This window comes from Tamandua tetradactyla, chromosome 1 (assembly GCF_023851605.1).
Source record: "Tamandua tetradactyla isolate mTamTet1 chromosome 1, mTamTet1.pri, whole genome shotgun sequence".
NCBI lineage: Eukaryota > Metazoa > Chordata > Mammalia > Pilosa > Myrmecophagidae > Tamandua > Tamandua tetradactyla.
In genome coordinates this window covers 98226187-98239166 of record NC_135327.1, presented here as the reverse complement: position 1 = coordinate 98239166, position 12980 = coordinate 98226187, and the positions used below count along the sequence as shown (strand labels likewise).

The window sequence follows — 12980 nt, the reverse complement described above, 5'->3', positions numbered from 1 at the left end:
ACAGAAAGGGCTTTACTTTTCATGTTGCTAAGGAGAGAATTTGAAAAGCCCAAAACAAGGCTTTAGGGGACTTCAGCAGCACCTCGCATCCACATCATGGAGAAACAGCTGATTCTAGGACCGGGGAAGGAAATACACAAGATCAACCTGAAGAATCTTGTGTTAGAAACTAAGAAGACGCTTAGGAAACAAAACAAAGCGAAAAAACAACCAACTACAATCACGAGTCAAAAGGTTGCAAGAATCAAAGGAAAGATCTCCCAATGGCCAATTTAAGCAACACACAGAAAAAGCATTGACAGATTATAAAGCAAAGTACAAAATAAATAAACAAGTGATTAAATAAACAAGTGATTAAATCAATAAATGGGGGAGAATAGAGATATCTCCCATGCAGAAGAATTCTAAATAATTTACATAGTTTGTCTTCAAGAAGGTGAAGCATAATTGAGGTCTCTTTAGGTATGGGCTGCAGATTTCTTCCTAAGAGTAAGATATGGAAATTGGGGAAAAAGAGTAATTTAATGGTGCAGAAACCTGAGAAACACTGCCTCAGTGATCAAGGTCAGCAACATCAGTGATAAGTCATGTTGACAGCACATACTCTTATTGTGAGGTGATGAGAACAGCACTTTACCTTTGTGGTTCTTCTCCCCAAAACACATTCCCCCAGTCTAATCATGAGGAAAAAATTTCCTCAATTGGAAAAAATTGAAGGGAATTCTGCAAATTACCTGACTAGTAATAATATTGTCTAGGTCATAAAGTACGAGGAAAATCTGAGAAGCTGTCATAACTAAGAGGAACCTAAAGAAACATGACAACAAAATGTAATGTACTAGGTTGGTGAAGGTAAGGAAATGTGAATAAAATATGGACTTCAGTTAATAATGTATCAATATTGGTTAAATTATGAAAAATGTACCATACTAATATAAAATATTCATATCAGGGAAAACTGGGTGTAGGGAATATGGGAACTCTGTACTATCTTTGCAATAATTCTGTAAATCTAGGGCTGTTTTAAAATAAAAGGTTTATAAAAAAGAGTACTGGGATATAATTGAAGGAATAAATAATACTGTCATCTTGGACTTGTTCTAGCCTTTTCTCACAATTGTCAAAAACAAAATAGAACTTTTATGAAAAGTCTCACTTGTCCTTAAACTTGTCTACGCCATGGGGAGTTCCGATAATTTTTCTTGATTATAACAGGGAAGGAAAACATAACTTGTATACTTACTGTACTGTTGAATTAGGTGGTTTGGGAATCCTGGAATAAAAACAGGAAATAAATCCTAATTTGTATGAAGGACTTTTAAATCTTACAATCTTATTAGAAATTTGCTTAAGAATCAAGATATGTCCCATTTTCAAACTATACTGTATTCAGATAATATTTTTGATTGACTTTCTGGAATACTGATCATTGAAAAGATAGAGAGATGTCATATTTCCATATCTAAATTGTCTATTGATCATTTTTTCCCACTCCGTTCATTCTAACATTAGCCCCATTTCCCACCCTTTTCTCATTTCTTCGTTAGCAGGGAAGGAACAGGGGTTGACTACCTCTGATGAGCCTGGAGCTCTGGATCTTACTGACAGCTCTTCTCACAATCTGGCAGTAGCCACATAGCTGGGAGGGAGCCTATAGAAGGCACACGGTGCCAACTGCATGACCTAACTCATGGCCTGGTTGGAGAGGGCACCCAAGGACCATGCATGCTCTTTCTTTGCCCAGGTTGCTCATACTCCTGAGAGTAAAGCCCAGTCAACAGAGAACCTAGAACAAAATGGACCCAGTTCCCAGAAGGAGGCCTTTTCTGAAGCAGTTCATTCCAAGATTATGTTTACAAATCACTCTGAGCCTTGCCTGCCCAGGAATTATACAGCAGCCCTGTAACAAAGTCCATGCTAGAGAAGGATAATCATCCACTTATATTTGTTTCCAATAATTACTTTCAGTCTGTGCAAATAAGATTCTGAATGATTTTACTTATGAAAAAGGAACATGATGTTATCAATTTGATAGCAAAGATCAGTAAAATTAAACAGTGTTTGGTTTTATTATATTTTCCTTTATGGTAGAACAAATTCACAATAAAGTGCAATGTAAGCCAAATAATTTTATTATCCCATGATAAATTATAAACACACAACTCACATGAACCATAAAATGATTTATATCTTTCTTATTTGGACTTGAAGCTTGGGAGCTTAGTACTAAAAAGACCACACACACACATGAAAAAACAAAAACAAAACCCCACATGTATTGTCTTCCAGGTATATTTCTGGTTGAGATGGGAGGTGTGTGAGGGATGATGAAGATAGAAATCCAAGGAATGAATGCTACTAGTTTGGCTACTATGTGTAAAACATTAAACTGACATCTAAAATTGTTCTCAAATGATAAATTTAGCTATGATATTGACAAGTATATGCCTAAAATTGATGACATCCAAAGTGAAAAAATCTTTTATAAGTTTTTTTAAAAAGGGAAGCTTTTGAAAAATCACAAAATTTGAAGGGATAAAATAAAAATAACAAAAGCTCAGAGATACTACTTCCTTGCCAGAACTAGTCCATTAATTCTGGTGTTAAACTCCACATCTGCAGTAATCCCAAAGGGATAGGGCATGGCAACCAGAAATTTCCTATCTTTTTGCCTCCCTCTAGTGGCTGAAATCTATATTAACTTCTTGAATATTAACAGATTTCTAACTGTCTTAATAATTAAAAGTAATTATTAGATATTTTCATTGTTACTTCAATACTGTTAGTGTTTTATCTGAACATTAAAAACTATGCTTTTATTTGTAATATATGTTACAAACTACTTCAAAGAGTAAAAAAAATGATATATGGGGAAAAAACACTTCTAAGCAAAGGATAAACTAACACCCAGTGTTTTTAATGCAAAAAAGAGAACACTTATGGAGCAATTTCACTTAGCTATTTGTAGATGGTAATAAGAAATTGCTCTTATCCTAATATTCTGATTTAAAATGTTACTGAGGGCTTTTGTGGCATTTTCTATGAACCTTTCAAAAAATAAAATAAACGTTCTCTTTGAGTTACGTAGGTTAAAGGCAGGGAAATGGGCCACAATGACCTGTAAAATCTCTTCCAAAGTTACTATTCTAAATTTCCTCTTTTTTGGAGGGAGGGGCAGGGGTTGTTTCATTTTGTTGATTTTGGTTTCTAGTATTAATGATTTACTCTGGAAAAAGGATGACCAATTTTGTGGCCCTAAAAGTTTTCATTTTGAGCTTTTTATTTCTCATTTCCATTTAAAAATGTGTTGTATATCATATAAGGAAAAATAACACTCAAACTTACAAAGAATCATTTCCATAGATGTCACTTTTTTTGTTCTGTGTCAAATAATAGAATTGTTCAATAGGCAGCTTTCTGAAAAGAAAGAAAAAATTAAATTGAATATCTTTTTAAATTAACATAGTGAAGTGGTCAGCTAATAATAGATTAATACAACCATGTACGGAAATTCAGTATATAAAAAGGTGGAGTTTTAAATTGGTGGAAAAGGATGTACTTTACAATATATAATGTAGGAAAAACTCACTGTTGGGGAAAAAGTTAGAGCTCTATTTCATACCATTCACAAAGATAATTTTAGGTGGGCCAAAAGCTTAAAATTGAGAAAATATTCATAAAAAATTTCATAAAAGTATTAAAATAAAATGTACAGATTCTTTTTTTTTTTTTAGTAGAGAAGACCTTTTGAATAGGATTTTTTTTTAATGTCAAAAGTCAAAAAGAAATTTGATAATATCAAATTTAAAAACAATTGTAAGGGAAGGGACACCAGAGACAAAGCTTAAAAAAAGAAAACCCAAAGACTGGGGAGTTCTGTTTGACCAAGATAGCAGTGTAAAATGCTCCAGCATACCGTTCCCCCACAGAATCTTTGAATGACTGACAAAAACTGGCAAGGCCATCTTCCTTAAAATTAGTGGGTTGCAGTAAATGGGCAATTGCCAATCAAGAAAATGCAGCTTTAAAACGGTAGAAGCTCATGCGCCCTTGCTGTCCCTTCCCCAGCATGGTATGGAGCTGGCCTGCACTCCCAGTAGGTCCTGGCCATGTTCTGGATGGAGAAGAGTAAACCTTTGTGCATACTGGGTGCCTTTATGTTGGTGCCAATCTATGGGCTGGCAGCTTGAAAGACTGAATCAGTACACTCCTCTCTGGCTCACCCTTCTACAACTTATCCTACAAGGAGAAACAGCTTGCACATAGCTAAAGCAGTTTACAAAACAATTAAGTCAAAGTGGCCTAGGGCAAAGGTTTACTGGCTTTAAGATTTCAATATAGCACTGGAGGGGTGCAAGAGAGTCTATTTCAGAAGGAGTAGAGAGGGAACATTCAGACTCCTGTGAAAAGGAGACTCCTTGAGCCCAAGATAAGACCCAGGCTCAGAAAAGATAGAGAGGACACTACACTTCACTTTCACTTTAGGCTGATCTTCTTGACAGGAGAGCTAAACTTTGAAGGATAGTACCAGACAGAGCAGAGCCAATTTTCAAAGCCTGGGAAAACTGTCTTATGCATTTGTTTGTTTTTATTAGATTCTGGTACTCAAGGAAATCTCTGTCATATCTCTAGTTGGATATAAATTTAAGAAACAGATGCAACAGGAACTAAATCTCAGTTAACACATTAAAATATTAAAATGTACAGTGTGCAATAAAAGATTACAAGATAAACAAAGAGATAGGAAATGATGCCCCATTCAAAGGAACAAGACAAAAATTCAGAAACCATCAATGAAGAAAACCAGCCTTTGTACATACTGGACAAAGACTTAAAAAAAATGTTCTTCCATATGCTCAAGGAGATAAAGGAAAACATGGAGACAAACAAAAGGGTATCAGGAAAGGGATGAATGTGCAATATCAGAATTTCTATCTCTTTATTGAGGAAACAAACAGAAATACTGGCATTGAAGACCACAACAACAGAAATGAAAAATTACCTAAGGGGTTTCAAGCAACAGATTAGAGCTTGCTGATGAAAGAATCAGTGGAAGACAAGTCACTTGAAATGATTCAGGCTGAGGAACAGAAAGAAAAAAGAATAAAATACAGTGATCAGAGCCTTAAGAGACCTGTGGAACACCATCAGTGTACCAATATACACATTGGGTCTCCCAGAAGGCAAAGAAAGAGAAAAGGGGAAGAAGGAATATTCAAACAAATAATGGCAGAAAACTTTCTAAATGTAACAAAAGACATGTATATGCACATTCAGAAGCCCAGTGAATCCCAAACAGGATAAACTCGAAGATAACCAATGCAAAATGCACAGTAGTCAAACTGCCTGAATGCCAAGGACAAGGAGAGAGTTCTGAAAGCTGTTAAAAAAAAAAAAAAAAAAAAAAGCAATGTATTATATACAAGAGAGCACCAGTAATATTAAGTTCCAATTTCTCATTAGAAACCATGGAGGTAAGAAGGCTGTGAGATGGAACATTTAAAGTGCTCAAAGAAAACAATTGTCAAGCTCCAATTTTTGTATCTGGCAGGATTCTTTCAAAATCAGGGAAAGATTAAGATATTTCCAGATTAACAAAAGCTAAGGGAGTTTGTCACTACTGGACCTGTCCTACAAGCAATGCTAAAGCATGTAATCAGACTGAAAAGAACATCAGACAGTGGATTGAAGCTGCATAAATAAATATCTCTGGTAAAAGTAACTGTATGGATAATTAAAAATGCCTGTATTATTGTATTTTTTTGGCATGTAATTCCACTTTTTACTTCTTAGGGGTTCTAAAATGCAAATGCATAAAAAGTAATGATAGGGCGGTGGGGCAAGATGGTGGCATAGGGATGTGTGAAATTTAGTTTGTCTTTTAGGGTAGCTAGTAGAAAGCCAGGAGCTGTCTGAAACAACCGTTTAGAGGACTTCGGTGATCAGACACACATTGTATACCAGTCTGGAATGGGTGCAAGGGCCAAAATAACAGTGCAAAATGTAAGTAAAGTCTCCTAAACTGGGTGGCTGGCAACCCTCCCCAACCAGCATGGCAGGCTGTTTTGGAGTCACTTCCCAGGGGGAAAAAGCAGCAGTCTCTACTAGGAGTAAGGCAAGGAGAGCTCAAGCAAACTCCAATTATGTATTTAATTAACAAATTCATCCCACTGAATACAAGCTCTGAGCACAGATAAACCTGGAACACATAAAAGGAACCCAGAGGGCAGGGCTGATGGAAAATAAAAGCAAAAACAAACAGAGGCTTTTGGAGTTGGCCAAGCTCAAAATACTGGAAAATGGCTGTGCCCCAAGAAAAGGGGCACATACAGAAACTTTGGGTATTTATGTGACACCTGAGACTCAGAGTTAGAGCTCTATGAAAGTCAGCAGTACCCCATACAGGAACTACTTTAAAAGTTGAAAAAGGGATCAGACTTCAACTAGAGATATGAAGGAAACTGATCTGGATAGGACTAAGGTAAATCAGAATACAGTGTAAAGGATGATATTGTCCATATTTTAAAACTTCAACTTCTGTATGAGACCAAAGGGAGAGATGTTTATTTGGTACAAAATTTATATTTTAGGTAGTGCATTTCCTAATTTAACTTGTATGTTCAGTTTAGTTGAACACCATAAGAACATGGAATCTTGAATAGGATGTGAGATTTTGTTGTTTTGTCCAGGTTAGTGGGATGCCCCAATATATCCCAGAGTAATCTGAGCAATGAATAAAGAAGTAATTGCAAAGTCCCCTTGGGTGACTGGGGAGAAAGGAGGAAATACTCAACTTCCCCATTCGGAGAATTTCTGATATTCTTGCAAGCAGTGGGGACAACTAAATCAATAAGCCAATCCTTTGATCTTGGGGTTTGCCCCTGTGATAGTTATTTCTACAAAGGATAGGCTAAGCCTACTTAAAATTAGGTCTAAGAGTCACCCCAGAGAACCCCTTTTGTTGCTCAGGTGTGGACTCTCTCTTTAAGCCAACTTGGCAGGTGAACTCACCGCCTTATTCCCAATGTGGGACATAACTGCCAGGGGTGTCAATCTCCCTGGCAACATGGGACAGAATACCGGGATGAGATGGGGCGTGGCTTCAAGGGATTGAGAAAGCCTTCAAAAGGGGGATGAGAAAATGAACTAAGTAGAGTTTCAGTGGCTGAAAGATTTCAAACAGAGTTGACAGGTTATCCTGGAGATTATTCTTATTGCATTATGTAGATATCCCTTTTTAGTTTATGGTGTATTAGGGTAGCTGGAAGGAAGTACCTGAAACTGTTGAGCCGTGTTCCAGCAGTCTTGATTCTTGAAGATGACTGTATAAAGATATAACGTTTATAACCTGACTGTGTGGTTGTGAAAACCTTGTGTCTGATGCTCCTTTTATCCAGGGTATGGACAGATGAGTAAATGGATAATAAATAAATAAATAATAGGAGGGACAAAGGATAAAATAAATTGGGTAGATGGAAATACTAGTGGTCAATGAGAGGGAGGGGTAAAGTGTATGGTATGTGTGAGTTTTTCTTTTTTCTTTTTATTTTTTATTCTGGAGTGATGCAGATGTTCTAAACAATGATCATGGTGATGAATACACAATTATGCCATGATACTGTGAGCCACTGATTGTATACCATGTATGAAATATATGTGTATAAAGATCTGCTAATAAAGATATTAAAAAAAAGAAAAAAAGAAAAGGGGCACATAGAGCTGGGTACCAACTTCTGCTCTTGACTGCAAACCTAGGGGGCTAGGGACTGGTTCTGAAAGGATTTTTTTCCTTTTTTTTTTTTTTTTTTTTAACTTTTTAGCAGCTAATTAAAGAAAGTCCCATGCATTTCAATTGTCAGCACTATCCCAGACAAGGGTGTAGTTAAGGAATGTCTGAGAGACAAAGTAACAAGTCAGGTGAAGGGATTATTCCCTAATGAGCATATCTTCCCCAAGAAAAGGGACAGTGGGGCAAGGTCCAGCACAAGTGGTGGCTCTCATTCACAGAATTCAGACCCCAAAGGCTGGAAAACAGAAACAGCTTAAACCTGCCTTCTGCTTCACCCTCTGTTTCAAGTACACCCCTGGCAGGAACAGAGTCTGCTGAGAATTAAAGGCACCATATCACTTTATGCCAGTGGGGACCTGCAGGCTCACCAGCAACACCTGTTTGGTAGGATAGGAAAAACACAAAATCAAGAGGCTTTACAGGAAAGACTGGAACCCCACTGGGTCTCATCCTCAGGAAACTTTGATACTGATTACACCCTCTTCACTGAGTCCTGGGCCTGTCTTGTCTGGGAAAATCTGATTGAGATTGATCATATCTGGGAGATCCTCCACAAAAAACTCCCATACAGGTAGGGTTAGAGCCAGAAAAACAGCTGAAAAATTCTAATCAGTTAAACAGAAGCTATGCTAGAAGTCTAGAATAAGTTGAACTGAATTTCAAAGAACAGATAAAGAACTAAGTCAGCCAACAAGAAAACCCTAGATAAAAGAGAAAAAATAACGTCCAGGATAAACAAATCAAGGAAATTAGCTGCCTAGACACCAGCAAAAAAATATTGAGTCAGACTAGGAAGCAAGATGATATGGCCTAATCAAAGGAAGAAATAAACACTCCAAATGAGATGAGTTGAAACAATAAGAAATTTTCAAACAAATATTTGAAAGCAAATCAGTGAATTGAAGGAAAGTATAGCAAAAGAGATGAAGGACCTAAAGACACTGGGTAACCATAAAGAACTTGAAAGTTTGAAAAAACAAATGGCAGAATTTAGGAATGAAAGGCACAAGAGAAGAGTTGAAAAACACAATGGAGACATAAACAGCAGTTTTGAAAAGGCAGAAGAAAGGATTAGTGAACTAGAGGACAGGATATCTGGAATCCTACACACAAAAGGATAGGGAAAAGAACGGAGAAATAGGAGCAGGGTCTCAGGGGATTGAATGACAACAGGAAGCATACGAATATACATATTATATATCCACAAGAAGAGAAGAGAAAAGGGGAAGAAAGAATAATGGAGGAAGTAATCAGTGAAAATGTCCCAACTCTTATGAAAGACGTAAAATTACAGATCCAAGAAGTGCAGCATACCCCAAATAGAATATATCTGAATAAACTTACTCCACAATACTTACTAATTAGATTGTCAAATGTCAAAGACAAAGAGAGACTTCTGAGAGCAGGAAGAGAAAAGCAATCCATCACATACAAGTGTAGGCTGATAAGGCTTTATACAGGTTTCAGCAGAAACTATAGAGGTGAGAAGACAGTGGTACGATAAATTTAACATATTGAAAGAGAAAACAGCCAACCAAGAATTCCATATTGGACAAAACAGTCCTTCAAAAGTGAGGAAGAGTTTAAAATATTTTCAGACAGACACTGAAAGAGTTTGGGAACAAGAGACCTGCTCTACAAGAAATTCTAAAAGGAATGGCTCAGGCAGATAGGGATAGACAGGAGAGAGGCTTAGAGAAGAGTTGAGTACGGTTGAAAGAGGTAGGCTAGGGACACCAGAAGGAAAGATAGAGGATAAAAACTGGGACTGTATAACTCAGCAAAACCTAGAGTGGACCACGATGGTGATTAAATGTACAAGTATAAGACAATTTTTATATGAGAGAGAACAGATGAATATCATCATTGTAAGGTGTTGAAAATGGGATGGTATATGGAAAAAATACCAGTGCAAACTAGGGTCTATAGTTAACAGTAACACTGTAATATTCTTCCCTTAATTGTAACAAAGCCAATATCTAAAGCTAAATGGTAATAAAAGGGGTATGGGATTCTTGTTGTTGTTGTTATTTTTTTTTATGTTTTTATTCTTTGAAAATTTTCTTTCTTCTTTTTTGCAGAAGAAATGGAAATGTTCTCATATGTATTGTGATGGTGAATGCCTAAGTATGTGATTACTCCAGGAGCCACTGATTATTTACTAGGATGGATTGTGTGCTGTGTGAATAAAACTGCTGAAAAATAAACAGAAAAATACATGTGCTGAGTATTCACTGTTGGCAGGGAAGTAGATCAGTGCAGCCCCTCTGGAGGGCAGTGTGGTGGTTCCACAGAAGGCTAAGTATAGGGCTGTCATATGATCCTGCAACGCTATTATTAGGTATATTCTTGGAAGAACTGAAAACAGGGATATGAATGGTCATTTTCATACTGGTGTTTATGGCCTCATTATTCATGATCTGCAATGGAAAAAGGTGGCCTAAGGGTACATCAACTGATGAACAGAAGGGCGAACTGTGGTGTATACATACGATGGAATATTGAACAGCTGCCAGAAGGAATGAACTTGTGAGGTATACAACTAGGTGAATGAAACTTGAGGACATTATGTTGAGTGAAATGGGCCAGAAAAGAAAGGACAAATATTATAAGTCCTCACTAATATGGATTAACTATAATAAGCAATCTCTGAGAACTGAACTTTGAGAGCATATTAACAAGGGATAGAACACTGACAGAGATTGGGCTACCAATAATTAAGGAGCACAAATCTGTTCTATAAGGCTTATTGTAAAGGTTCCTAGATTGTAAGCTCTTACAGCAGTCACATCTATTCCTGAGTTTTAACTGTTATTTCTAAATTCTGAGGTGCTGAGATCTTTGTATATAACTTGGTAGTTCCTTGGAACTTTGGGTGCATAACACCTGAGACTTAGAGTTAGAGTTCTGCAGTTCTGAAAATCAGCATTACTCCATACAGCAACAGTTAAAAAAGCTGAAAGAGATCAAATTTCAATTAGAGATCTGAATGAAATGGACTTGGTTAGGACTAAGCTAAGTCAGAATACAGGGTAGTGGATGACACTGACTGAAGTTTAAAACTTCAACTTCTGTGTGAGACAGAAGGAAGAGATGTTTATTTGGTACTATATTTATATTTTCTGTAGCACACTATCTAATTTAACCTGTATAGTCAGTTTATTTAAGTAACATAATTACATAGAACCTAGAATAGGGAATGAGAACTTGTTATTTGTACAGTTTAATGTAATATCCCAATACATCCCAGAGTATTTTGGGCAGTAAATAAAAATGTATTTGCAAATGCTCCTTGAGGACTGGGGAAGAGTGTGGAAATATTATACATTCAGCTGCCCGCAGCCCCCCGGGAATTCCTGATATTCTCTCAAGCATTACGGACTCCCAACTTAATAAGCCAAGCCCTCAATCTGGGGGCTTGCCCTTATGAAACTTATTCCTGCAAAGGAGTAGTTAAGTCTACTCATAATTATGCCTAAGAGTCACCCCCACAGACATGTTTTGTTGCTCAGATGTGGACTGTCTCTCAAGCCAACTCTGAAAATAAACTCACTACCCTCCCCACTATGTGGGATATGACTCCCTGTGGTATGTCTCCCTGGCAACATAGGACAAGACTCGTGGGAATGAGGTTGGCCCTGGCATTGTGGAATTAAGAATGCCTTTTTGACCAAAAGGGGTAAACAAAATAAAGTTTCAGTGGCTAAGAGATTTCAAATAAAGTTGAGAGGTCCTTCTGGAGGTTATTTTTATGCATTATATAGAAATATCCTCAAAGTTCATTCACCAAGCTGTATGCCTCACAAGTTCATTCCTTCTGGTAGCCAATCAATGCTCCATCATATGTATACACGACAGTTCACCCTTCTGTTCATCAATCAATGTATCCTTAGGCCACCTCTTCCCACTGCAAATCATGAATAATGCAGCCATAAACACCCATATGAAAATGACCATTCATGTCCCTGCTTTAATTCTTACACATATATACCTAATAACAGGGTTGCAGGCTATTTTTATGCATTATATAGAAATTCCTTTTTAGTTTCTAGGGTGGTAGAAGAGCTAGAAGGAAAGACTTGGAACTGCTGAACTGTAATCCAGTAGCCTTGATGATGATTGTATAACTATATAGCTTTTATGGCGTGACCATATGATTGTGAAAACTGTTCGACGGATACTACCTTTATCCAGTGTATGGGCAGATGAGTAATAAAGACAAAAATGAATAAATTAAATAAATAATGAGGAGAGAGAAAGGGTATGGGATATTTTGGGTGTTCTTTTTTCTTTTTCTTTTTCTTGGAGTAATGAAAACGTTCTAAAATTGATTGTGGCGATGAATGCACAACTATATTATGATACTGTGAGCCATTGATTGTAGACTTTGGATGGATTATATGTGTATGAATATATCTCAATAAAATTGAATTAAAATAGTCATAAATGTATTGTTTGGATATGATGAATAAAGATATAATTTGTAACATGTACAACAAAAAGACGAGGGGATAGAGGGCCGCGGTGGCTCAGCGGGCAAAGTGCTTGCCTGCTATGCCGGAGGACCTCGGTTCGATTCCCGGCCCCAGCCCATGTAACAAAAACAAAGAAACAAAATACAATAAAACAAGAAAATGTTTAAAGATGTTTCCCTTTCTTCCTTCCTTCCTTCCTTCTATCCTTCCTTCCTTCTCTCTGTCTTTCCTTTAAAAAAAAAAAAAAAAAAAAAAAAAAGACGAGGGGATAGAAAGGTACAGGAACAGTGTTTATGTATGCCACTAAAATTAAATTGGTATCAAACTGAAGATGATTGTTATAGACTTAGGATGTTAAATTTAAGCCCATGGTAAACCACATAGAAAATATCTGAAAAATATATACAGAAGGAAATGAGAAGAGACTCAAAATGGTACACTACAAAAAATCAAATAAATATGATAGTAGATATTAACAGAAGAATTGAGAGACAACAAAGGTATAAGACAGGAAAAGACTAAATAGAAAAATGGCAAAATAAAGCACTCCATTATCAATAGTTACTTTAAATATAAATGGATTGACATTTTAAAAAGTCAGAAATTGGCAGAATGGATTAAAAAGCACGACCTATAAACTTCTGGGAAGATGGAGCCCAGTGGATTGTGTTCACTTCTGTTCCATGGAACAAGATAGGGGATGGGGAGAAAATGAC

General features: G+C 36.7%; 1 protein-coding gene across 1 annotated transcript in view; it reads right to left on the bottom strand.

The window, feature by feature from the left end:
• The window catches only part of SPMIP4 (sperm microtubule inner protein 4), a 93817-nt gene that overhangs the window by 22250 nt on the left and 58587 nt on the right, over window positions 1–12980 (bottom strand). The window contains exons 4-5 of the mRNA XM_077121413.1: window positions 3346–3417; window positions 1244–1273 (exon numbers count right to left, since the gene is read on the bottom strand). Coding sequence (XP_076977528.1) covers window positions 1244–1273; window positions 3346–3417 — 102 coding nt within the window. The remainder of the gene's footprint in view (window positions 1–1243; window positions 1274–3345; window positions 3418–12980) is intronic.